This window comes from Schistocerca piceifrons, chromosome 3, assembly GCF_021461385.2.
Source record: "Schistocerca piceifrons isolate TAMUIC-IGC-003096 chromosome 3, iqSchPice1.1, whole genome shotgun sequence".
Taxonomy (NCBI): domain Eukaryota; kingdom Metazoa; phylum Arthropoda; class Insecta; order Orthoptera; family Acrididae; genus Schistocerca; species Schistocerca piceifrons.
The window spans coordinates 494,887,595-494,915,072 of record NC_060140.1 but is presented as its reverse complement, the minus strand read 5'-3'; the positions used below and the strand labels follow the sequence as shown (position 1 = coordinate 494,915,072).

Below are 27,478 nucleotides of genomic sequence, written 5' to 3'. Positions count from 1 at the left end.
ACCGCCTGGTACAAGAAACAAATGACCCGAACTTCCCTGAGCGACAGTCATTTGTCATCGAAATTTTCAAGTGTAACGTCATAAAAGAATTATTAACAACAGTACTCCACGATAAGTCACTATGTCTCGCCCTTTCTTTTCGAAATGTTGTTCACTTCTGAGAGAGGTCCATAAGCATTCTCATGCAGCTACCCAAGAAACTATTAAACGATCGGTAAGCTTCACCGTCAAAAATCTCACGGAATTCAATGAAAAGGTGAAGAACAGCAAACAACCAGTTATTGTGGATTTCTGTGCAACGTAAGTACGAAATAAATCCTAGATGATTATTTTGCAGTCCTGCAAAACGAGATACCGTAAGCGATTTTTCCATGTACTGTCAATATTTTCATTTAGCAATTACAAAATCATGTTTATGATACCGGTACGAACCATATGTGATTTATTTAAATACTTCTGCAGCGTCCGGCAGGCTATTTATAATTATCAGCACATTAATGTTCATTGTTACACCATATCCTTTTCCTTCTTGCATACGGTATAAAGATATACGAGCATCCTGTAATAGAACGTGATTAAGGAAAAAAATGAAAATATGGCATTCATGTATATTACACAGTAATCAGTGTGCTGCTTAAGCGCTGAAACTGTCCAGTGAACAACCTGTATTATCTAATACCAGTATTGGAAAATCGGGTGCACTGGAGAAATTCGCTACCGATGTATAGACGCAATTCTATGATTTTGTTTGAAGATGATTCTTTCGATCTGTAGTGGAGATCTGGGCCATAGACAGCGCCCACAGAAAGCGAAGGTCCAAGTTAGAGGCTCACTCCGACACTAAGTTCCAGTACCAGGAAGTTTGTAGTGTACACTTCGCTACAGAGAGAAATCAGCATCGGTGAAAATAATCTGTAGACCTTGGCCATGAAATACTTCCTCGCACGCAAAAGGGCATCTGACTCTAAAAGAACAGGATGAATTAGTAACAGAGCTGCTCTGCAAAGGCGAAGATTTGGGCCCAAGTTATATTCGCGCAAACTAAGATGACATTTGGTGCTGTGGTTGATGGAAGCGACTGTAAGTGGGAAATTCCTTCACGGTCGCTCACATAAGCCATTGTGCAGAGTGTCGACTTAGTTTGCATGTACAGTACTAGTCCCATTATTTAAAAATTAGGAATATTCGATACTAGTCGTCAGCTTTGACCAGTGACGTTGGAAACACGAGGCAAACGCCATAAACAACATGGCGACTACAACGTGATATCAGTGGCGTTTTTTTTTTTTAGGATGGGCTGAGCTCAGTGTCACCACAATAAGGTTTGCTGCTTTCACATTCATTGGCTTCGCCAGCTCTCAACCAAACTGTCACTTACCAACCTAACATAGATCTCGGCCTAAGTTACAGATCAGTCTGTCACTACAACAAGGTTTTTTGCTTTCGCATTTGGGATACAGAGGTATGTTTGATTTATTTCGTCAGCTTTGACCAATGACATAGGAAAAATGCGACAAACGACATAAACAATATGGCGTCTTTAATGTGATGTTACTGCCGATTTTATCAAACGAGGTAAGGTACAGATCAGTCTGTCAACACAAAATGGTTCAAATGGCTCTGAGCACTATGGGAGCTATGGTCATCAGTCCCCTAGAACTTAGAACTACTTAAACCTAACTAACCTAAGGACATGACACAACACCCAGTCATCACGAGGCAGAGAAAAATCCCTGACCCCACTGGGAATCGAACCCGGGAACCTGGGCGTCTGTCAACACAATCAGGCCTTTTTAGTACCAATTCTTTAGCTTCTACAACGAACAACCAAACTGTCATCTTCAACCAAACCTTGATCTCGGCCAAAGCTGCAGATCACTTTTGCACCACAACCACGTTTTTTTATGCCACATTAGTTGGCTTCGCCAACTCACAACCAGATGGTAACCTTCCGACCTAACCTTTGCCTCGACATAAGCTACTGATCAGTATGTCACCACAACCAGTAGATTAGATTAGATTAGTGTTATGCTTCTTTTTTTTCATATTTTTTGGCTTCCCAACTAACAACAAAACTATGAATATATGCACCAAGAGGTGACATAACGGCAGCCATTAACATTACGTTACTCATATTGAACATTCCTCTTCACCCCACACTTGCTGTCTTCGCTAACAACCAACCAAACTGAAAACACACACCAAAAGGTGATGTCACAGCATCCATTGACCAGCGCCGTCTTTAACTTGATGGGGCCATGGGCACATAGGATAATGTATCCCTATGACCTTGATATTTATTTATTTACACGTCAAGTTCCGTAGGACCAAACTAAGGAGCAAATCTCCAAGGTCATGGAACATGTCAGTGCATGAAATTACAACATAAAAGTAATAACAGATAAAAATAAAATGTTTATGAACCTGAAAAATGCCAATTCATGAGTTTAAGTAAATGCAGTCAACAATGCAACAAGAATCAGCTTAATTTTCCAAAGAACTGCTCGACAGAATAGAAGTGACCCATGAGGAAACTCTTCGGTTTGGATTTGAAAGCGTGAGGATTGCAGCTAAGATTTTTTAATTTGAGCGCTAGCTTATTGAAAATGGATGCAGCAGTATGCTGCACACCTTTCTGCACAAGAGTTAACGACGTCTGATCCAAGTGCAGGTTTGATTTCTGCTGAGTATTAACTAGGTGAAAGCTGCTTATTCTTGGGAATAAGTTAATATTGTTAACACGAAATGACAGCAAGGAATATATATACATTGAGAGGCCAATGTCAAAAACCCAGACACGTGAACAGGGGTCGACTAGAGGTTTGTGAACTTACACCACTTATTGCCCAAATTGCCCATTTCCGAACCAATTTCCCTTTTAGAATGGGAACAGTTAGAGGGACTTCCTTTAAGCAGGTATACCTATCAGCTAACTTAAATCTAAATAGTGCACTATTTTGTTAGAATAGACAAAGAAAGTAGATCAGTAAGGTTCTAGATATATTTTTATTTGTTTACAGTCACATTAAATGAGTAGATAATATAATAGAATCCACAGAAGTAACTCGTTTAGCATTCACAGGTTAATGCTTAAAAATCTACAGGGTGTTTCAAAAATGACCGGTATATTTGAAACGGCAATAAAAATTAAACGAGCAGCGATAGAAATACACCGTTTGTTGCAATATGCTTGGGACAACAGTACATTTTCAGGCAGACAAACTTTCGAAATTACAGTAGTTACAATTTTCAACAACAGATGGCGCTGCGGTCTGGGAAACTCTATAGTACGATCTTTTCCACATATCCACCATGCGTAGCAATAATATGGCGTAGTCTCTGAATGAAATTACCCGAAACCTTTGACAACGTGTCTGGCGGAATGGCTTCACATGCAGATGAGATGTACTGCTTCAGCTGTTCAATTGTTTCTGGATTCTGGCGGTATACCTGGTCTTTCAAGTGTCCCCACAGAAAGAAGTCACAGGGGTTCATGTCTGGCGAATAGGGAGGCCAATCCACGCCGCCTCCTGTATGTTTCGGATAGCCCAAAGCAATCACACGATCATCGAAATATTCATTCAGGAAATTAAAGACGTCAGCCGTGCGATGTGGCCGGGCACCATCTTGCATAAACCACGAGGTGTTCGCAGTGTCGTCTAAGGCAGTTTGTACCGCCACAAATTCACGAAGAATGCCCAGATAGCGTGATGCAGTAATCGTTTCGGATCTGAAAAATGGGCCAATGATTCCTTTGGAAGAAATGGCGGACCAGACCAGTACTTTTTGAGGATGCAGGGACGATGGGACTGCAACATGGGGCTTTTCGGTTCCCCATATGCGCCAGTTCTGTTCATTGACGAATCCGTCCAGGTAAAAATAAGCTTCGTCAGTAAACCAAATGCTGTCCACATGCATATCGCCGTCATCAATCCTGTGCACTATATCATTAGCGAATGTCTCTCGTGCAGCAATGGTAGCGGCGCTGAGGGGTTGCCGCATTTGAATTTTGTATGGATAGAGGTGTAAACTCTGGCGCATGAGATGATACGTGCACGTTTGCGTCATTTGGACCGCAGCTGCAACACGGCGAATGGAAACCCGAGACCGCTGTTGGATCACCTGCTGCACTAGCTGCGCGTTGCCCTCTGTGGTTGCCGTACGCGGTCGCCCTACCTTTCCAGCACGTTCATCCGTCACGTTCCCAGTCCGTTGAAATTTTTCAAACAGATCCTTTATTGTATCGCTTTTCGGTCCTTTGGTTACATTAAACCTCCGTTGAAAACTTCGTCTTGTTGCAACAACACTGTGTTCTAGGCGGTGGAATTCCAACACCAGAAAAATCCTCTGTTCTAAGGAATAAACCATGTTGTCTACAGCACACTTGCACATTGTGAACAGCACATGCTTACAGCAGAAAGACGACGTACAGAATGGCGCACCCACAGACTGCGTTGTCTTCTATATCTTTCACATCACTTGCAGCGCCATCTGTTGTTGAAAATTGTAACTACTGTAATTTCGAAAGTTTGTCCGCCTGAAAATGTACTGTTGTCCCAAGCATATTGCAACAAACGGTGTATTTCTATCGCTGCTCGTTTAGTTTTTATTGCCGTTTCAAAAATACCGGTCATTTTTGAAACACCCTGTATGTTGAGTGAAGAGTACCCTTCTAGATTTGAGAAGAGCAAAATAATTAATCACTTCTTCAAAATCTATGTTTTTGAGCATATCACACTCTATGGACATCAGCAATAAACTGGTTAATCTCTCTTGAAGCATTGTACTACTTAATTCATTATTTATTATTTTCAATTTGGAGAAGGAGTGTTCCGCAATGCAGTTGGTTACCATCATGCTTAAAAAGATTTTCATTGTGATTTCTACGTATGGAAATGTGTCTTCAATTTTGTTTTCTTTCGAAGGTGATATACACTCCTGGAAATGGAAAAAAGAACACATTGACACCGGTGTGTCAGACCCACCATACTTGCTCCGGACACTGCGAGAGGGCTGTACAAGCAATGATCACACGCACGGCACAGCGGACACACCAGGAACCGCGGTGTTGGCCGTTGAATGGCGCTAGCTGCGCAGTATTTGTGCACCGCCGCCGTCAGTGTCAGCCAGTTTGCCGTGGCATACGGAGCTCCATCGCAGTCTTTAACACTGGTAGCATGCCGCGACAGCGTGGACGTGAACCGTATGTGCAGTTGACGGACTTTGAGCGAGGGCGTATAGTGGGCATGCGGGAGGCCGGGTGGACGTACCGCCGAATTGCTCAACACGTGGGGCGTGAGGTCTCCACAGTACGTCGATGTTGTCGCCAGTGGTCGGCGGAAGGTGCACGTGCCCGTCGACCTGGGACCGGACCGCAGCGACGCACGGATGCACGCCAAGACCGTAGGATCCTACGCAGTGCCGTAGGGGACCGCACCGCCACTTCCCAGCAAATTAGGGACACTGTTGCTCCTGGGGTATCGGCGAGGACCATTCGCAACCGTCTCCATGAAGCTGGGCTACGGTCCCGCACACCGTTAGGCCGTCTTCCACTCACGCCCCAACATCGTGCAGCCCGCCTCCAGTGGTGTCGCGACAGGCGTGAATGGAGGGACGAATGGAGACGTGTCGTCTTCAGCGATGAGAGTCGCTTCTGCCTTGGTGACAATGATGGTCGTATGCGTGTTTGGCGCCGTGCAGGTGAGCGCCACAATCAGGACTGCATACGACCGAGGCACACAGGGCCAACACCCGGCATCATGGTGTGGGGAGCGATCTCCTACACTGGCCGTACACCACTGGTGATCGTCGAGGGGACACTGAATAGTGCACGGTACATCCAAACCGTCATCGAACCCATCGTTCTACCATTCCTAGACCGGCAAGGGAACTTGATGTTCCAACAGGACAATGCACATCCGCATGTATCCCGTACCACCCAGCGTGCTCTAGAAGGTGTAAGTCAACTATCCTGGCCAGCAAGAACTCCGGATCTGTCCCCCATTGAGCATGTTTGGGACTGGATGAAGCGTCGTCTCACGCGGTCTGCACGTCCAGCACGCTCGCTGGTCCAACTGAGGCGCCAGGTGGAAATGGCATGGCAAGCCGTTCCACAGGACTACATCCAGCATCTCTACGATCGTCTCCATGGGAGAATAGCAGCCTGCATTGCTGCGAAAGGTGGATATACACTGTACTAGTGCCGACATTGTGCATGCTCTGTTGCCTGTGTCTATGTGCCTGTGGTTCTGTCAGTGTGATCATGTGATGTATCTGACCCCAGGAATGTGTCAATAAAGTTTCCCCTTCCTGGGACAATGAATTCACGGTGTTCTTATTTCAATTTCCAGGAGTGTATTTCCGATATACTATTCGTTTCTCCATTTTTACTATAAACAATTTTCAAGTATTCTGTTACATGCAAACATTCTGTTTCCAATTATTGCTCATCAGAGTCTTCATAATAAATTTCAGCAAATTCTTTGCAACTTTGTTTCAGCTCTTCAGAATTCAGAGTTTTCAAGCGATAAAATAAACCAAAACGTTGACTAGTGTTCTCACACAAATATAATCGCTGGTTTAGATGAATGGTCAGGGTATCAATTATCCAATTATGGGAAGAAAGGTTTCTTTTTTGAATTTCTCTTTTCCATTTAGTTGGACTGATGATGCAGAGCCACCAAAAAAACTACTCTGGTGTGAGTTCCTACGTTTTGTTCTTTGAGATAGGTCCTTGTAACCAGATTACAGATTTATTTCTTTAGCAAATGATTTGAAGTCATCAAATTTAGTTAGTTGCAACGTGCATTGTAATTGTTTCTTTCTGAAGATAATTACTTGTTTTGTCAATTATTTCCAATATAGAGCTCCAAATTTCCATTAGTATAATAAATTATAACTTTCCCATTTTTGTGGACAGACTAAGGGGTTCGTCTCTAGTTTCTCTTGCCTGCTCAATATTTTCTGCGATGGGCATCAAAGTTTTTATAATTTGTTGATGACCTTCATGCAAGGCATTACTGCATCAGCTTGGGCTGACCATCTGGCTTGTAAAAGACTTTTAACAACTTTTTTTGAACCTAAATCTCTGTCAATATATTCCATCAGTGGGTAGAGCTTGACAAAAAGTTGTACACTTTCTGAATCATTTCAAAAAACTTTGTTGCCTCTGATACACACCCAGCAGCTTGGACACCTAGCAAGTTTAGTGAATGTCCCATACATGGTACAAAGGTGGCAGATTCACATTTCTCTTTGATTCTTGCTTTTAGACCAGCATATTTGAAACATTGTCATAGTTTTGTCCTCTGCAATCCTTTTTGGGAATATCATGAGTCTCTAAAACATTCAAGATTGTTTCCACTAAATACTCAGTACTGCAACACTCCTGAAGCATTCTTAGCACATAGCAGCATTTACTTACTTTTCAAAACTCCTAGATACTTCTCTCATCTCAAGTGCTCACGCATATGCCTAAAAGTTTTGTGTATGGAGCTTGAGCAACAGCATAGTTCCCTAACTCAGCTTTTATTCTGCGTCTGTCTTTATTTATAATATTACTGAAACTCATCCACACCATTTTCCCCCTTATTTATAACCAAAGTGTATCCCTAAATTATTTTTCTGTCTCACTTGTTGTCTTTGAGACATTCTGCTGTAGATCAACCTAATGCGTCCTCTTATATAAATGATTGTAGTAAGATGACTTTTATGATTTTCCTCTTGTAAAATCAGTTCTCCCATTGTTGGCTGATAGCGCATTTTCATATTTAGAAATGAAAAACACAAACTTTTGAATGTTCTACAGTAGGCCCGATATATTTTTTTTTTGTGAACTAGTTTTGAGTATGGTAATCAGAGACAGTTGCGTGCCACTCAGTGCCTTTGGAAAATAGATATTATGGCCTAACAGTGTGTTGAATAAGTTCCACACTAAAGTTTTGATAATGAATCCATAGTATTGGAAGAAAGTATAATGAACTAAATGTTGGCCAGTGCACAAGGATTATACGTGCTACACCTGAACTGAAATTAATGATGTAAGTTACAGCTATACCACTGTCTATATATGTATGGATGTAGAGAATAGCCCATAACTGCACTGAGTGAACTGTGATATTTGCTCATGGGACAATTATTAGTAACACATTATTTGTTCTTAAGCAACTGTGTAATGTGCTAATATTAACAAAAGTATTAAAGCAGTTGTAATAGCACTTCACTGTACCCCAGTCAACATATTCAGTTGCAATGTTTGTATAAAATTGCAGAAAAGAATGGAAGATATTAATCATTGCAACAAAGATAAGATCAGATATTGTGGCACTGTCATTAACATTTCAATAACATCCAAGTAGATGAAACTGGTTGCTTGGGATGCTGATAGTAAATTATCGTACCATTCCATATTGCAGTTTGCTACTCTTGGTGGCATGGCACCATAGTTTAATAAGATAAATGGTATTCAAGCAGGATGAATTATCCAGAATGAATTTCCATGGTGCAGCAGTGTGTGCACTGATCTGAAACTTCCTGGCAGATTAATACTCTGTGCCAGAGCAGGACTCAAACCTGGGAGCTTTTACAGACAAGGGCTCTATCAACAAAGCTATCCAAGTACAACATACGACCTGCCCTCACAGCTTTTCTTCCACCAGTACCTTATCTCTTAGCTTCCAAACTTCAGAGAAGATGTCCTGCATATCTTACGAAACCAAGTCTTGCAACACCCTTTCTTCCGAGGGTACTAGACCTACAAGGTATGCAGAACTTCTGTGAAGTTTGTAATATATAAGATGAGGTACTGGTGGAATTAAAGCTTGATGGTGGGTTGTTGCACTCACTTCAGCGGTACATATACTAAAATTGGAATGATACAGAGAAGATTAGCGCCAGCACGGTAGCTCAGCTTGTTCAGTCAGAGGGTTAGCTGCCCTCTGCAATAAAAAACTAAGTGAACAGATCAGTGATGAACTTGAACAGGTGTCAAATGCAACAAACAACATTGAATCAAATTAGTTAAAAAAAAAAAAGGTTGGTAGAACACTTGCCTGCAAAAGGCAAAGGACCCGGGTTCAAGTGCTTGTCTGGCACAAAGTTTTAACTTGCCAGGAAGTCTCAAAATGAATTACCTTTTTTTCAAGGTTCCAGTCAGTGAAAACAGAACCCTTATAGGATCAATTTGTTGTCTGTCTGTGTGCCTGTGTGACTGCCAAAAACCCTTTTTTTCCATAGAGTGAAAACTTTATGGTCAGGCAGGTGAAACATGACTGGATATCTTCTTCCATCTTAAGCAAACTTCTAACCTCCTTATACCTGGTACTGTATAGCGAGTTACCCTTGTGGGAGCAGAACTACATCTATGTTTTGTAAACCACTGCAAAAGCTTTGGAGCATGTGCAGATCCAAGGATGAGGGAAGGGTCATGAGGTCCCAGTCACTGAGTGAACTGTGATGAGCTCATGAGACAAAAACATTTTAGTAAAGGTGTTTATATTTTTACATACCATATATCTAATTCCAAATTTCTCTGCTAACTTTCAAAGAATAAAGCAGCATGAAAAATGGGTATCTCCAAAATGGCAATAAACTATAGGAAATCACAGCTATGTTTAATGCAACATACTTTTCAGTTCCTTTCCCATGTGGATGGGCTTGCAGCCTGACCACCTGCAGGGGACATTCCAGCCCAGTAAAGCTGCCCATTCATAGGATGATGGTACTTGCTAGTGGCAATAAATGAGATGCAGTTCTTGTGTTTACAGGTAGGTCTGACACACCACAAGAAGTTTAGTGAGGCAAGACAGGAAGGGAAAGACCCTACTGTTAAGTATTAAACAGTAAGTAAAGAACAACAGACTTCTCGAATTTAGGTGAACACGTCTGAAAGAAACAGCATTCTGCTCATCACATTTAGTTAACTGAATAGCCATAGTCCACAGACCTCTGTCCATGTCATTTAAATGGCAGAAGCAGCAGTTAGATGTATTGTGAAACTTGCACCACAAGGATCTTACAGCAATTATTTTCGGGAACTTAATATCATGATAGTACTGAGTTTATGTATTTATAGTTGCCTGGTCTGTACTAAGGAAAACATAAATCAGTTTAATCTTGGCTACTGTGCACATCAGAATAGCACAAGAAAGGCACATGCAACTGACATGCCATACACTGGACTACCGGAAGATCCACAGCAATTATAAACATCTTGCATCACATTTTTAACAAAGTCCAATAAAGTCCTGATATAGTGCGTATGGAAGAGAAAAAAAAAAGGATTGAAAAATGAGTTAAAAGTAAATAACAATAAACTGCATAAGAATTTCATGACAAAAGGTTTATTTTTTATGTTGATAAGCTATCTAAAATAATAAAATGAAATATTGTACAAACACAATGCTAAAACACATCAGTATTTAATATGGATGTAGGTCTAATGTGTAAAAGTGTAATGTGCAAGTGTAATTTATTACTGTAACAATTAATTAATTATTGAAAATATGGTAATGTAATTATAAAGTCCAATTTATTAACATGAAGTATGGTATATCTGTAATTATAGTTGAATGTAAACATTGATGACATCAATTACATGGAAAATGTTCAGAGGTGAATAAATCAGTTCTATTCTTATCAATCTTCATTCATATTTAAGGGCAATCAAACTCTAATAGCCAAACAGAGCTAAATGAAGCAAAATGTGTGGAGCAAGTTAATGTGAGAAGTGTGCAAGAGATTCAAAAGTAAAATATCTTCTGATATGACCAAAACTCCTAATAATTTTTCATCATGCATAGCCAGTAAGCATATCAAAATACATATTCATTCACTCAGTGACCACACTGGCACCAAAACCAAAGATGACAGAGAGGCCAAAACACTAAATTCAGACTTCCAAAATTGTTTTGCTGTGGAAAATCATAAAACAAATGTTTTCCTCCATTCACCAAGTGCTTGAATACTGAAATGGCAGACATTGAGAAGCAATCGTAGAATAGAAGATCAACTGAAATCACTCAACAGCAGAAATGACTCTGGACTGTTTGAGATACCCATAAGACTCTACAGGGATTATACATTTATCCAAGATTTTTGGATTGACAAAGAATATCAAGCTATTGGAAAAAAGCACAGGTCGTTCCCAATTTCAAGAATGGTCATCAAACAGACGCATGAAATTATAGGCTTATACTGCTAACATCAATCTGATGTGAAATTATTCAATATGCTTTCTGCTAATTACAACATATTGAAAGAATGAAAATGTGCTCTATAAAAATGAACATGGATTCCATAAGCAGAGATCTTGCGAAATACAACTCATGCAAATATATGTGAAATCTGTAGTGCCACAAAGGCGCCCAGATCGATGTCCCACTCCTTGACCTCCAGAAGGCATTTGATACAATTCCACACTGTTGTTTACTGAACTAACTATGAGTTTAATGAGTATTGAACAAGATTTGTTGCTGGATTCAAGATTTCATCACCACACAGTTCTTAATGGGAGAAGAAATTGACAGATGTAAAAGTAATTTGGGGAGTACCCTAAGGAAAGGTGATAGGGACCTTGTTCACAGCATATGCAAGTGTTCTAGTGGATAACATTAGTAGTTCCATATGGCTGTTGCGAGATGATGCTATTTTCAATAGGAAAGTTGCGTGCCAGAAGACTAGTGAAATTCAAGAAGAGCTGCAGAGGAGTGATAACTGGTAGCAGGACTGGCAGTTGTCACTGAGGTTAAATAAATGTAATATACTGCACACAAAGAGGCAATGAGACCCACAGGTGTTTGATTAAGCTTTTGGTGATAAACCTCTGGAAACAGTAACATCCATAAAGATGTCTAGGATAAATCATTTAGAGCAACCTCAAGTGGAATGACCACACAAAACAAATAATAGGAAAATCAGATGCCAAGCTTCGGTTCATTGGGATAATGCTAAGGAAATGTAATTTATTCATGAAAAAGTGATTTATAAAACACCTGTAAGACTGATTCTTGAGTATTGCTCACAGTTGTGGCCATTTATCATGTGCTACGGTACACTGCAAATTTGCACTAAAATTATGACATTCTCTTTGAATGTGAGCCAGAAATGGCACTAAAATCACACCATTTCTCTGCCAATGCAAATGAAATGGATGAAAGCATATTTTGTTGCACTCTCTTCATGACAACTAGAAACCAGTGTGAAGTACCAAAATGACAGTCAACCACACTATGTTCAACTTAGAGAAGGGCTGCAGATGTCTATTTTCCACTGCACATGCTCTGTTGTAACATTATCCTTTTCGGCACTATGAGTGCTAAGTTGCTTGCAGCATCAGGTCAGCATTTTTTTTATTTTTATTTATTTATTTATTTTTTTTTTTTAAAGTGCATGTAATGTACGGCGCAAGTGTAGAATATGAGGTATTTTCAAATACGTGGGAGAATGGTCAAGTGTGCTGAGTGGTAATTCATCATCTCAGGTTCGATTCGCATTACTACTATACCAAAATTTTAAGCATGGCTGAAGCAGCATTTATGATGAAGATTACTACTATACTTTATTTTCTTTTCATTTTATTTCATTCCTCACAGTTTTTTACTTTTAATTATAAAATTTACATCTATTTAAACAGTTTAATGTTGTTGTTGTTGTGGTCTTGAGTCCAGAGACTGGTTTGATGCAGCTCTCCATGCTACTCTATCCTGTGCAAGCTTCTTCATCTCCCAGTACCTACTGCAACCTACACCCTTCTGTATCTGTTTAGTGTATTCATCTCTTGGTCTTCCTCTACAAGTTTTACCCTCCACACTGCCCTCCAATGCTAAATCTGTGATCCCTTTATGCCTCAGAACATGTCCTACCAACCAGTTCCTTCTTCTTGTCAAGTTGTGCCACAAACCACAAACTCCTCTTCTCCCCAATTCTATTCAATACCTCCTCATTAGTTATGTGATCTACCCATCTAATCTTCAGCATTCTTCTGTAGCACCACATTTCAAAAGCTTCTATTCTCTTTTTGTCCAAACTATTTATCATCCATGTTTCACTTCAGTACATGGCTACACTCCAGAAAAATACTTTCAGAAACGACTTCCTGACACTTAAATCTATACTCGATGTTAACAAATTTCTCTTCTTATGTACATACATAAAATTAACATATTCAACTGAGTTAGGATTACTGCCCTTGTAAGCTAAGAGGCTATAGGCCACCTACAATGTAGCAGATTGGTAAAATTTTGCATGAGTCGCTACCGATTGGTCATCAGTCTGGGATACTTATTTTGTATTAATATGAGAGAGAGAGAGAGAGAGAGAGACAAGATTCAAAGAGGAGTGTCATATTTGTCACAAGTTAGTTGGGTAAGTGTGAGAGCTTTACTGAGAGGCTTAACAAAAACTCCAGTGGTACACACTACAAGAGACTCTGACTCCATTCACAAACCTGTTTGTTATTTATCATGTGCAAAAGAATTTATTTACTTTGTGTGGTTCCGAATTAGAAGCTTTAAGGTCTAAAAACATCATTGTCATCATCGTCACCCTCTTCAGTCTCAAGACTGGTTTGCTGCAGTCTTCCATGTTAATGTGCCCTGTGCAAGCCTCTTCATCTCTGAATGACTGCAACAACCTACATCCATTTGAATCTGCTTACTGTAGTCAAGCCTTGGACTCCATTTTTAATTTTTACCACTCACATTGCCCTCCTTTACCAAATTAACTACTCCTTGATGTTTCAGTTTGTGTCCTATCAACCAATTCCTTTGTTTAATCAAGCTGTCCCATAAATTTATTTTCTGCCCAGTTCAATGCTGTGCCTCCTCGTTAGTTATCCAATCTCCACACTGTATCATCAGCATTCTCCTGTTACATCATATTCAAAAATTTCCATTCATTTCTTGCTGCACTGTTTATTGTCCACTTTTCACTTGTGCACAAGGCTATAATCCAGACAAATATCTACAGAAAAGACTTTCTATAAAATTTACGAAGGTTGTTAGGTTGTTTAATAAATAACACTCCCCCCCTCCCCCCCCCCCAATACACACATACAAACACAAACACACACAAACAAACACACACACACACACACACACACACACACACACACACACACACACACACACACAGAGAGAGAGAGAGAGAGAGAGAGAGAGAGAGAGAGAGAGACCACCAAAATCGTATATATGCAAGACATTCATAACAAGCACTGTGCTATAGTTGAATCTTTGCTGCAGTAAAAGAAACCATGATGAACATCCATAAATGTTTGTGTGTAGTAATGGTAATGATGCATGTGATAGGAGTACTGTTGGGCAATGGGTAAAGAGAATTAAAATATCAAGATGGGCAGAAACTGTGTTCCAAGATAGTCAATGTTCAGGATGTCCTGTCACAACCACTGCTCCTGATTAGGTGTGATGCGATTATTTGTGCAGACCAGCGTATCTCAGCTCAACAACTGGCTTTACAACTATAGGTGAACATTGGAGGCATGTGTGCAATGATTGAGACTCTTGGATGTTCAAAAGCATTTTCAATGTGGGTTCCATGAAGTCTCACAACACACCACAAATTCAAAGAGTAGCCTAGCCCTTTCATCTGAAGTGTTGGAACACTTTGAGCCAATGGAAAGGCCTTTCTGTCATGGACTGTTCCAGGTGACAAAAACTGGATACCTTACTTTGAACCAGACACAAAAAGGTTGTCACTGGAATGGTGCCACTCACAATCACCAGAAAGGAAGAAATTGGAGGCAGCTCTCTCTGCTGGCAAAGTCATGATGACTGTCTTTTGGGATACTAATTCTTGTAGATGTGTTTGCCAAAAGGGTCAACTATTTCTTCAAAGTCATTTGTGTAGGGACTGGACATACCCCAGAACAGTTTGCAATATTGTTAGTCTCACAAGAATCCAAACAAAATTTTACTCTAATACAGAAATGCAAGCCCACTCAAAAGTTTCAGAACTCAGGGAAACGTTGTCAAATTGAGATGGTCATCACTGCCTCATCCACCCTGTACCCCAGACCTGGCAGTCTTGGACTTCATCTGGAGCAATGTCTGGATTGGTGGATTGGAAGGAACAATCCAACACCCTGGCCAACCTGCTCTCCCCAGACATTACGCCCCTTGACTCTTTAAAAAAAAGTTAAAAAAAACTAGTAACACTACCCTATGTAACGGCAACAAATGTAACTTATTATGTCAAATAGTTATTCTGTTACAAATTTTTATAATCATGGCAAGACTTCGTGCTCCCCTGTACAGTGTTGATGTAAGGCTGTAGAATATGTCAGAAGGGAAGACAGAAGGAAGGAATACTAGGGTTTAACGTCCAGTCAGTAACAATGTCATACAGAGCACAAGTTTGGGGTGTTTCAAGGATAGGCAAGAAAATCAGCCATCCCTTTCATAGGACCCATCCCAGCATCCGATGGAGCAATTTAGGGAAATCATGAAAAACCTAAATATGGATGGCTGGACATAGATCTGAAACTACCAAATGGAAGTCCAGTGTGCTAACCACTGTGCCACTTCTTTGTAAAATGTGTTGGAGACTATGTAAAAAAAGACTGTACATGTAAAATAAAAGTTGACTGATATTGTCATCAAATTCTGACTCTCATGGATGAATGTGTACTGAGGAAAACATTGTGGGGTATTATTTATTGAATAACTCTCATATAATCAATGTTAACAAATGTGTCTTTTTTTTAGAAGCATTTTTCTTGCCTTTATCAGTCTGCATTTTACATCCTCTCTCCTTTGGCCATTGTATTACTCTGTTGCCTAAATAGCAAAACACATCTATTACTTTTAGTGTTTCATTTGCTAACCTAATTCCCTCAGCACCACCTAAGTTACTTCATTCCCTTATCCTTGATTTACTTTTTTGTCATTCATTTATAACCTCTTTTCAATGCACTATCCATGCTGTTCCACTGGTCTTAGAATGTCATCTTTCTACCTCAAAAGTTTTAATTTCTTATCCTTGAACTTTACTTCCCTTTTCAAAATTCTCATTGGTTCCATTAACTGCTTGCTCAGTTTTCAAATTGAATAATGTTTTGGATAGGTTACAGCCCTGTTTAACTTCCTTCTCCACTACTGCACCCCTTTTATGTCCTTAAACTTTAATAACTACTGTCTTGTTTTTGTACAAGTTGTAGATAAGTTTCACGCCATGTATGTTATTTCTGCTACCTTTAAATGGGATGACTGACCTTGTAACATCAGCCAGTGGGGCCTTGTTGTGCTGCTGCTGCTGCAGCTATGAACAGCTGAAAGCAAGGGCAAACTACTGCTGTTACTTTCCCCAAGGGCATGAAGCTCCACTTTATCATTAAATGATGATGGCATCTTCTTGGGTAAAATATTTCATATGGCATCCCCTTGGGTAAAATATTCTGGAGGTAAGATAGTCCCCTATTTGGATCTCTGGGCAGACTACTCAGGCCGACGTCATCATCAGGTAAAACAAAACTGACATTCCATGAGTTGGAGCACGGAATGCTATTTGTGTGGCAAGATGAATAGGACTTCTTGTCACATGAGAATAGGGTATATTTATAAAATGAAATAGAACTAATGCAGCAGTAGGTCTAATAATGAATCAGAAAATATAAATGTGGGTAAGCTTCTATGAGCAGCATGCGAACACATTATTGTAACCAAGACAGACACAAAATCAACAGCTACTACAGTAGTACAGCTTTACATGCCAATTAGCTACACAGATGGGAAGAGACTGAAAGAATGTATGAAGTGATGAAAGAAATTATTCACATAGTTAAGGAAGAGGAAAACTTAATTTTGATGGGTGATAGGAGTTCAGGAGTAGGAAGAAGAGAAAAAATAGTAGGGGAATATGGACTACGTGAAAGGACTAAAAGAGGAAACAATCTAGTAGAATTTTGCATGGAGCATAATTTAATCATCGCTAACACTTGGTTCAAGAATAATGAAGGAAGAGTTTATACATGGAAGAGACACTGGAAGGTCCACTCAGATGGAGATTTTGGAGCCAGATTTAAACTGTAAGACTTTTCCATTCTGGGCAGATGTAGACTCTAACCATAATTCGTTGGTTATGAGCTGTTGATTAAAACTGAAGAACTTGCAAAAAGGTAAGAAATTAAGGACATGGGACCTGAATAAGAGTGCAATAAGCAATGACTGACTGACGCAAGAGAAAGAAGACAGTAGAAGAAAAATAGGTAGCTCTGAGAGATAAAATAATGAAGACAGGTAATATTCTGGAGGTAAAATAGTCCCCCATTCAGATGTCCGGGTGGGGACTACTCAGGGGGATGTTGTTATCAGGAGAAAGAAAACATGCTTTCTACGGATCGGAGTGTGGAATGTCAGATCCCTTAATCGGGCAGGTAGGTTAGAAAATTTAAAAAGGGAAATGGATAGGTTAAAGTTAGATATAGTGGGAATTAGTCAAGTTCGGTGGCAGGAGGAACAAAACTTCTGGTCAGGTGAATACAGGGTTACAAATACAAAATGAAATATGGGTAATGCAGGAGTAGGTTTAATAATGAATTTAAAATAGGACTGTGGGTAAGCTATTACAAACAGCATAGTGAACATATTATTGTGGCCAAGATAGACACGAAGCCCACGCCTACCACAGTAGTACAAGTTTACATGCCACCTAGCTCTGCAGATGTGGAGAAATTGATGAAATTGTATGATGAGGTAAAAGAAATTATTCAGATAGTGAAGGGAGACAAAAATTTAATAGTCTTGGGTGACTGGAATTTGATAGTAGGAAAAGGAAGAGAAGGAAATGTAGTAGGTGAATATCGAATGGGGGTAAGAAAAGAAAGAGGAAGCCACCTGGTAGAGTTTTGCACAGAGCATAACTTAATCATAGCTAACACTTGGTTCAAGAATCATGAAAGAAGGTTGTATACGTGGAAGAGGCCTGCAGATACTCAAAGGTTTCAGATAGATTATATAATGGTAAGACAGAGATTTAGGAACCAGGTTTTAAATTGTAAGGCATTTCCAGGGGCAGATGTGGACTCTGGCCACAATCTATGGTTATGAACTGTAGATCAAAACTGAAAAAAACTGCAAAGAGGTGGGAAATTAAGGAGATGGGACCTGGATAAACTTAAAGAACAAGAGATTGTAGAGAGTTTCAGGGAGAGCATTAGGGAAAGATTGACAGGAATGGGAGAAAGAAATACAGTAGAAGAAGAATGGGTTGCTTTGAGGGACGAAATAGTTAAGGCAGCAGAGGATCACGTAGGTAAAAAGACGAAGGCTAGTGGAAATCCTTGGGTAACAGAAGATATAATGAATTTAATTGATGAAAGGAGAAAATATAAAAATGCAGTAAATGAAGCAGCAAAAATGAATACAAACGTCTCAAAAATGAGATCGACAGAAAGTGCAAAATGGCTAAGCAGGAATGGCTAGAGGACAAATGTAAGGAGGTAGAGGCATATCTCACTAGGGGTAAGATAGATACTGCCTACAGGAAAATTAAAGAAACTTTTGGAGAAACGAGAACCACTTGTATGAATATAAACAGCTCAGATGGAAACCCAGTTCTAAGCAAAGAAGGGAAAGCAGAAAGGTGGAAGGAGTATACAGAGGGTGTATACAAGGGCGATGTTCTTGAGGACAATATTATGGAAATAGAAGAGGAGGTAGATGAAGATGAAATGGGAAATATGATACTGCTTGACGAGTTTGACAGAGCACTGAAAGACCTAAGTCGAAACAAGACCCTGGGAGTATACAACATTCCATTAGAACTACTGATAGCCTTGGGAGGGCCAGCCCTGACAAAACTCTACCATCTGGTGAGCAAGATGTATGATACAGACGAAACCCCTCAGGTTTCAAGAAGAATATAATAATTCCAATCCCAAAGAAAGCAGGTGTTGACAGATGTGAAAATTACCGAACTATCAGTTTAATAAGTCATGGTTGCAAAATACTAACGCGAATCATTTACAGACGAATGGAAAAACTTGTAGAATCCAACTAAACACCTTTTTCCAAAGCTGTTTCACAGAGGAAGACCGCACTGCAGTTCCTTCTCTAAATCCTTGCACAAACGAAAAAATGGCTGACATCGAAATAAGTGTCCAAGGAATAGAAAAGCAACAACAGAGGAAAGTCCACTGGACCTGACGGGATACCAATTCGATTCTACACAGAGTACGCGAAAGAACTTGCCCCCCCTTCTAACAGCCGTTTACCGCAAGTCTCTAGAGGAACGGAAGGTTACAAATGATTGGAAAAGAGCACAGGTAGTCCCAGTCTTCAAGAAGGGTCGTCGAGCAGATGCGCAAAACTATAGACCTATATCTCTGATGTCGATCTGTTGTAGAATTTTAGAACATGTTTTTTGCTCGAGTATCATGTCGATTTTGGAAACCCAGAATCTACTATGTCGGAATCAACATGGATTCTGGAAACATCGATCGTGTGAGACCCAACTCGCTTTATTTGTTCACGAGACCCAGAAAATATTAGATACAGGCTCCCAGGTAGATGCTATTTTTCTTGACTTCCGGAAGGCGTTCGATACAGTTCCACACTGTCGCCTGATAAACAAAGTAAGAGCCTACAGAATATCAGACCAGCTGTGTGGCTGGATTGAAGACTTTTTAGCAAACAGAACACAGCATGTTGTTATCAATGGAGAGACGTCTACAGACGTTAAAGTAACCTCTGGCGTGCCACAGGGGAGTGTTATGGGACCATTGCTTTTCACAATATATATAAATGACCTAGTAGATAGTGTCGGAAGTCCCATGCGGCTTTTCGCGGATGATGCTGTAGTATACAGAGAAGTTGCAGCATTAGAAAATTGTAGCGAAATGCAGGAAGATCTGCAGCGGATAGGCACTTGGTGCAGGGAGTGGCAACTGACCCTTAACATAGACAAATGTAATGTATTGCGAATACATAGAAAGAAGGATCCTTTATTGTATGATTATATGATAGCGGAACAAACACTGGTAGCAGTTACTTCTGTAAAATATCTGGGAGTATGTGTGCGGAACGATTTGAAGTGGAACGATCATATAAAATTAATTGTTGGTAAGGCGGGTACCAGGTTGAGATTCATTGGGAGAGTCCTTAGAAAATGTAGTCCATCAACAAAGGAGGTGGCTTACAAAACACTCGTTCGACCTATACTTGAGTATTGCTCATCAGTGTGGGATCCGTACCAGATCGGGTTGACGGAGGAGATAGAGAAGATCCAAAGAAGAGCGGCGCATTTCGTCACAGGGTTATTTGGTAACCATGATAGCGTTACGGAGATGTTTAACAAACTCAAGTGGCAGACTCTGCAAGAAAGGCGCTCTGCATCGCGGTGTAGCTTGCTCACCAGGTTTCGAGAGGGTGCGTTTCTGGATGAGGTATCGAATATATTGCTTCCCCCTACTTATACCTCCCAAGGAGATCACGAATGTAAAATTAGAGAGATTAGAGCGTGCACGGAGGCTTTCAGACAGTCGTTCTTCCTGCGAACCATACGCGACTGGAACAGGAAAGTGAGGTAATGACAGTGGCACGTAAAGTGCCCTCCGCCACACACCGTTGGGTGGCTTGCGGAGTATAAATGTAGATGTAGATGTAGATGAAGATCAATTTGGATTCTGTAGAAATGTTGGAATACACGAGGCAATACTGACCCTACGACTTATGTTAGAAGATAGATTAAGGAAAGGCAAACCTACATTTCTAGCATTTGTAGACTTGGAGAAAGCTTTTGACAATGTTGACTGGAATACTCTCTTTCAAATTCTGAGGGTGGCAGGGGTCAAATACAGGGAGCAAAAGGTTATTTACAATTTGTACAGAAACCAGATGGCAGTTATAAGAATCTAGGGGCACGAAAGGGAAACAGTGGTTGGGAAGGGAGTGAGACAGGGTTGTAGCCTATCCCAGATGTTATTGAATCTGTATATTGAGCAAGAAGTAAAGGAAACAAAAGAAAAATTTGGAGTAGGTATTAAAATCCATGGAGATGAAATAAAAACTTTTTGAGGTACACCGATGACATTGTAATTCTGTCGGAGACAGCAAAGGACCTGGAGGAGCAGCTGAACGGAATGGACAGTGTCTTGAAAGCAGGATATAAGATGAATATCAACAAAAGCAAAACGAGGATTATTTAATGTAGTCGAATTAAGTCGGGTGATGCTGAGGGAATTAGATTACGTAATGAGACACTTAAAGTAGTAAATGAGTTTTGCTATTTGGGGAGCAAAATAACTGATGATGGTCGAAGTGGAGAGGATATAAAATGTAGACTGGCAATGGCAAGGAAAGCGTTTTTGAAGAAGAGAAATTTGTTAACATCGAGTATAGATTTAAGTGTTGAGAATACATTCCTGAAAGTATTTGTATGGAGAGTAGCCATGTATGGAAGTGAAACATGGACGATAAATAGTTTGGACAAGAAGAGAATAGAAGCTTTTGAAAAGCGGTGCTACAGAAGAATGCTGAAGATTAGATGGGTAGATCACATAACTTATGAAGAGGTATTGAATAGAATTGGGGAGAAGAGAAATTTGTGGCACAACTTAACTAGAAGAAGAGATTGGTTGGTAGGACATGTTCTGAGGCATCAAAGGATCACCAATTTAGTGTTGGAGGGCAGCGCAGAGGGTAAAAATCGCAGACGAAGACCAAGAGATGAATACACTAAGCAGATTCAGAAGGATGTAGGTTGCAGTAGGTACTGGGAGATGAAAAATCTTGCACAGGATAGAGTAGTATGGAGAGCTGCATCAAACCAGTCTCTTAGACTGAAGACCACAACAACAACAACAGGTAAAAAGAAAAGATCTAGTAGAAATCCTTGGATGTTACAAGAGATATTGAATTTAATCAACAACAGGAGAAAATGTAAAAATGAAGCAGGCAAAAGGGAATACAAATATCTAAAAAAAGAAATTGATAAGAAATGCAAAATGGCTAAGCAGGAGAGGCTAGAGGATGAATGTAGGTCTATAGAAACATCTTTAACTCAGGGAAAGATAGATACTGCCACAGGAAAAGCAAAGAGGCCTTTGGAGAAAAGATAAGCAGCTGTATGAATATCAACAGCTCATTTGGAAAACCAGTACTAAGAAAAGAGGGAAAGCTGAAAAAAGTACTATACATGGGAAATGAACTTGAAGGCAATATTATAGAAAGGTCACAGAATATAGAAAAAGATGACATATGATGATACTGCAAGAAGAATTTGACAGAGCACTGAAAGACCTAAGTTGAAACAAGGCCTCTGGAGTAGACAACTTTCTGTCAGAATTACTGATTGCTTTGGGAGAGCCAGCCATGGCAAAACTATCCACTTGGTGTGCAAGATATAAGTAACAGGGAAAATATCCTCATACTTCTATAAGAATGTAATAATTCCAATTACAAAGAAATCAGGCGCTGACAGATTGAATATTATCAAACTATTAGCTTAGGCAATACTGGCCTGTGTGTGAGGGGGGGAGGGGGGGGGGGGGCATGCCTGATGACCTGATAGAAGAAAATGGAACTATTGAAGAAGACATAGGGGATCCAGTATTAGAGCCAAAATTTAAAAGAGCTCTGGAAGGCTTGAGGTAAAATAAAGCTGAATGGATAGATAATATTTTACCAGAATTTCTGTAATCATTGGAGGAAGTGTCAACCAAATGACTATTCAAGTTAGTGATTACAATCTATGAGACTAGTCATTTACCAATCAGACTTTCGGAAAAATATCATCCCCAAAATTCTGAAGATAGTAGGGGCAGAGATATGTGAAAATTATCACACAGTTGGTTTTACAACTCATGCATCCAAGGTGCTGACAGGAGTAATATACAGAAGAGTGGAAAAGGAAACTGAGGATGTGTTAGGTGACAATCAGTTTGGCTTTAGGAAAGGCACCAGAGAGGCTTGATATGGAAGTGCTTGATAATGGAAGCAACATCAAAGAAAAATCAAGATACATTCATAGGATTTCTCAATCTAGAAAAAGCATTTGACTATGTAAACTGATGCAAGACATTTGATATTCAGAGAAAAATAAGTGTAAGCTATAGAGAAAGATGGGCGATGTACCATATGTACAAGAACCAAGAGGGAACAATAAGACTGGAAGAGCAAGAACAAAGTGCTCAGATTAGAAAATGTATAAGACAGGGGTTCAGTCTTTTGCCCCTACTATTCAATCTGTATATTGAAGACGCAATGATCATATTTAAAGGAAGGTGCAAGAGTGCTATCAAAATTTAGGAAGAAATGATATCAATGATGAGATTGACTGGTGACATTGTTATCCTCAGTGAAAGTCAAGTATAATTGCAGGACCCATTGAATGGAATGCTCAGTCTTCTGGGTACAGAATTTGGGTGAGGATAAACCAGAAAAAGACAGAAGTAATGAGAAGGATCAGAAATGATAATAGTGAGAAACTTAACATCAAAATTGATGGTCACAATGATTAAAGAATTCTGATACCTTGAAAGTTAAATAACGTGACAGGCAAAGCAAGGAGGGCATAGAAAGCAGGCTAGCACAGGCAAAGGGGCAATTCTGTCTAAAAGAAATGTACTCATGGAAAACAAAGGCCTTAATCTGAGAAGAATTCTCAGAGAATGTACATTTGGAACACAGTATTGTATGATAATGAATCACGGACTGTAAAAAAAATCAGAAAGGAAGAGAATCAATGTGTTTGAGATGTGGTGCTATGGAAGGGTGTTGAAAAATTAGGTGGACTAATGGGATATGAAATAAGGAGACTTTCCACAGAATCAGTGAAGAAGGGAACATATGGCAAACAGTGACAAGAAGAGAAGACAGAATGATAGGACATACCTTCTGGCAATGTCACAAAAATTTCATAACTATATAAACACAATTGCTATCTTTTGGCAAAACATTCACAGATAGTTTCATAAATCACAGCGTAATGTAAAGTGGGAGCAGGAGATTTCCTGAGGTCAATCAAAAATTTGTGAACTATGTCTGCTTACAGATTTGTACATTTTCTTAAATTATTGAGCACAGATATTTTATTTTGTTCACAGCAGCATAAAGCCTTCCTGAAGTAGTGGTCAGGAGCCTACCGTGGACCTAAAATGGGAAGAGAGAATGTGACTTATGTTTGTTTTGCAGTGAATGAAGAAATAGCCTACATCAAATGACTTTATGTACAGGTCTCTACTAGTCAATATCCAGTACATATTTTGGCTTCCTTCAAACTGCTCATGGGCATGTCTGTCTGGCAGGGCAGGATGCAGCAGAATAACACCCACTTGACATTTATTTGTTATGCCAATTTAACAAAGCAGACCCCTTGATTGCAGTTACCAGTGGTAGTGTCAGAATGTGGTGTGTTCACATTAGGACATAATGAAGCTAGACTCCACAAACACAATTTTTGCCTCTTCTCATAGGGAAAGCATTTATGTGCCTGTGGCATTCAGAAGCATTTGTGATTTCTGGACAATGGGTGCCAACACAATGGTACGTGTACCACCAGTCCAGCCTGCAGTGAACTGTTAAACACGGACAGGTTCACACGTTTCAATGCTCAGACATAGAACTAAGACAGTGAAAAATGTGTCATTGATCACATCATGGAGGAGTACCTTCAGGGATGTGTAATGATTCAAGACATACATTAAAGTGAGATAAAGACATCATCAAAACATCTGTATACGGTATCCATACATATTATAGAAGTGGATGCTGGGTGCACGAATGTATGTTCCACATTTTCTCTTAAACCACTTCTTCTAAATCACCTACATCTAGAACAAACCACTGTGGAGGTAAGAACCATCTCTCTGTCAAATGTGTGGGGGGTGAAAAATTGTAATAGCTCGTGATACACAAATAGCGAGGCTTTATTCACATAATATTTGAAAACAGAAGCAGGTAGTGATCGCCAACAAACGTTATACACAATATCAAACCTCTACAAGATGTTTTTTTGCTGATCCCCCCCCCCCCCCCCACTGCTCACACACACAAAATGATGAACGGAAGATTTTTCTAAAGGCATAAGTGTTAGACAGAGTTTCTTGTTTAGTTTATCCAGGTGTTGACTCCATTTGAATGTATCTGTACTTCAATCATTATGACCATTTATGTCTGTGGTGTAAGGTTATTATTGCTTACCCGAAACTGCATAATAGAAATCTTTGTGAGATTATCACTGATAACTGTGTATCACTTATAGGCCTAGTCAACTATTATCTGAGTAGTGTCTGCTAGGGATGAGTTTGGACCCTTGATTAGTACGCTTATGTCATTAACAAATGTTACAGTATTTGGACTGCCCTTTAAAATCATAGAAAAATCATTTATGTAGATTATAAATGTGAGCAAGCATAGTGTCAATCTCTGTGGCACTCCACATTTTATGTTCCCCCTCCTGAGGTTATTTTCATGGTCAAGGTAGTCTGTTAATGAGCTCTTCTGCTGTCCATTGCGAAGATAAGGTCCAGTCTGCGCAAGAGGGATGCTATTACTGACATAACATTTGAGTTCGCTAAGTGGAATTTTGTGAACAGTACAAAGGCTTTGACAAGGTCACATAATATACCAATAGGATAGCACTTCATTTGTTAGGTATTGTATTCCTTTCTGCATGGAGAGCCCTTTATGAAAGATAACAGACGCAGTTAACATGTTCAGCTAGCAGTTAAATTAGTCAATATTTTGTCACAGGCCACTTTCTTTAATACTTTTGAGAAGGTGGCATGGATGGATATAGTTCTGTCATTAGATGTGGTTTGCTTATCTTCAGTTTTGTAGATGATTTATTACAAAGGTAGTTTAAGGGCAATCAAGTTAGCACAAAATTTTAATACTCTGCTGACTGAAACACCATTACAGCCAACAAAGCTAATACTTTTTAAACGGAGTTGTATGGTCCATAGTGGCCATGTGGACAAGATAGACATATTCCTGTATTGTGATTGCACTATATGGTTAAATACCTGTTCATCAATGCAGTGTGTGGCCACCTTTTGTATCCGCTGGTTCCAAACACTCATCGCTGAAATGGCAGCAGGCCCTGCCTGATCCAAAGTGTCAGTCAAACCACCATTCTACCCAGTTCAGATTGACTCACGGACTATGATTTAATATTGCACCATTGGCAATGGCAGTGGCACTTGTTTCATTGTATTTACTTTGTTTGATAGCTTTTTACTGAAAATGATGTCGGTGTATCTAGTTACATAAAAGGGTATATCAGTCAGCTAACATGTGTATACTATCTCCCTACAAGCTTTCTGGTAGGCTGTGTTTCACAGTCTCCAAGCTTTTATATTTAGGACATTTCTTATGGGTATTGCAATATTCCCAAAAGTTAGTCTATTTCAAAAGCATAAATAAAATTCATAAAGTCATATACAATGTCAAACATATTTTGTATGTTTAGATGGTGCAAACCCTGTGAAAAACTTACACCACGAATTGAATCAGTTATAGCAGAGAAGAAGGGCAAAATACTGCTCGCTAAAGTGGATGTTGATGAAAACACTGATCTTGCCATGGACTACGAGGTAATACTGCTTTCTCTCTCTTTTTTAAATGCAGGTAGTCATGTTTGAAGCAGAATACAGTTCTGACCTTTTTCTTTCACTTTTAGGTAGGCAGTATACCATCCCTCATAGCCATTGAAAATGGGAAGGTAAAAGAAAGGCTAGATGGGCTACAAAACACTGAGAAATTAAGAAGTTTTGTTGATAAAATCTGTAAGACAGAAAAGGCTGATGAATGAAAAATTAACGAGAATTATATATTCCACTGCAAGGCTTGAGCTTTCAGAAGAACTTCTAGACAAATCCATGTATAAGTAATTATTAAAAAGCATTATTCAAAACATGATACCTTTTCTCTACTACTTTAAAGTGTAGCAATACATCACCTACATAGGTAAATAAACAGTAAAATAAATATTTTTTTACACAAAAAGGAGAATATTAGTTGATAGGTTAAAGTCTGAATACAATATTCAAATTAACCTGAATGACTTCTATGACAGTGATATAACAAAGTGATCCAATATATGCTACTTATTAGTGTATATTGTTTCACTATTTTCCCACCTACTATCAAATAAATTTTCGAATGGTTCCAGTTCCTTCCTGAAACTAAAAAGGTCATAGACACAGCAGAACTATGTTTATACATAGCCTGAATGAAGAAACTGAGGCACCCAGAAGACATGGTCAGATGCAGTATAACTTGACACAAGTACACACCATCAACAGGCATGTAAATGATTAGAATTGCAATTCCCTGAGCCAGGTAGAAAGGGCACCAGAGTGCATTAGTGTTGTTTGTGTTTAGTATTGTTACTAGGTCTGTAGGTATGTAAGGGGCGTGAACAGTATCATATGCTGAGCGAGTAATCACCAAGTGATCAGTGAGTAATCACCAAGTGATCACTGACACAGAGATGCTATGTATTAAAGTGAGGCAGCGTTATCAGC

General features: G+C 39.6%; 1 protein-coding gene across 1 annotated transcript; it reads left to right on the top strand.

Moving 5' to 3' along the window:
• Positions 1–121: 121 nt before the first annotated feature.
• LOC124788773 (thioredoxin, mitochondrial-like) lies at positions 122–26,772 on the top strand. The gene is made up of 3 exons (XM_047256056.1): positions 122–300; positions 26,422–26,545; positions 26,632–26,772. The coding sequence occupies exons 1-3, from the start codon at positions 122–124 to the stop codon at positions 26,761–26,763; spliced, it is 435 nt and encodes a 144-aa protein (XP_047112012.1). The 3' UTR covers positions 26,764–26,772.
• Positions 26,773–27,478: the final 706 nt, after the last annotated feature.

Excerpts from the sequence above, each read along its gene's own strand:
- LOC124788773 (XM_047256056.1), top strand. The coding sequence starts at position 122 with ATGTCTCGCCCTTTCTTTTCGAAATGTTGTTCACTTCTGAGAGAGGTC. Across the intron at positions 301-26,421 it reads ATTGTGGATTTCTGTGCAAC|ATGGTGCAAACCCTGTGAAA; the intron begins GTAAGTACGAAA and ends TTGTATGTTTAG. Across the intron at positions 26,546-26,631 it reads ATCTTGCCATGGACTACGAG|GTAGGCAGTATACCATCCCT; the intron begins GTAATACTGCTT and ends TTTCACTTTTAG.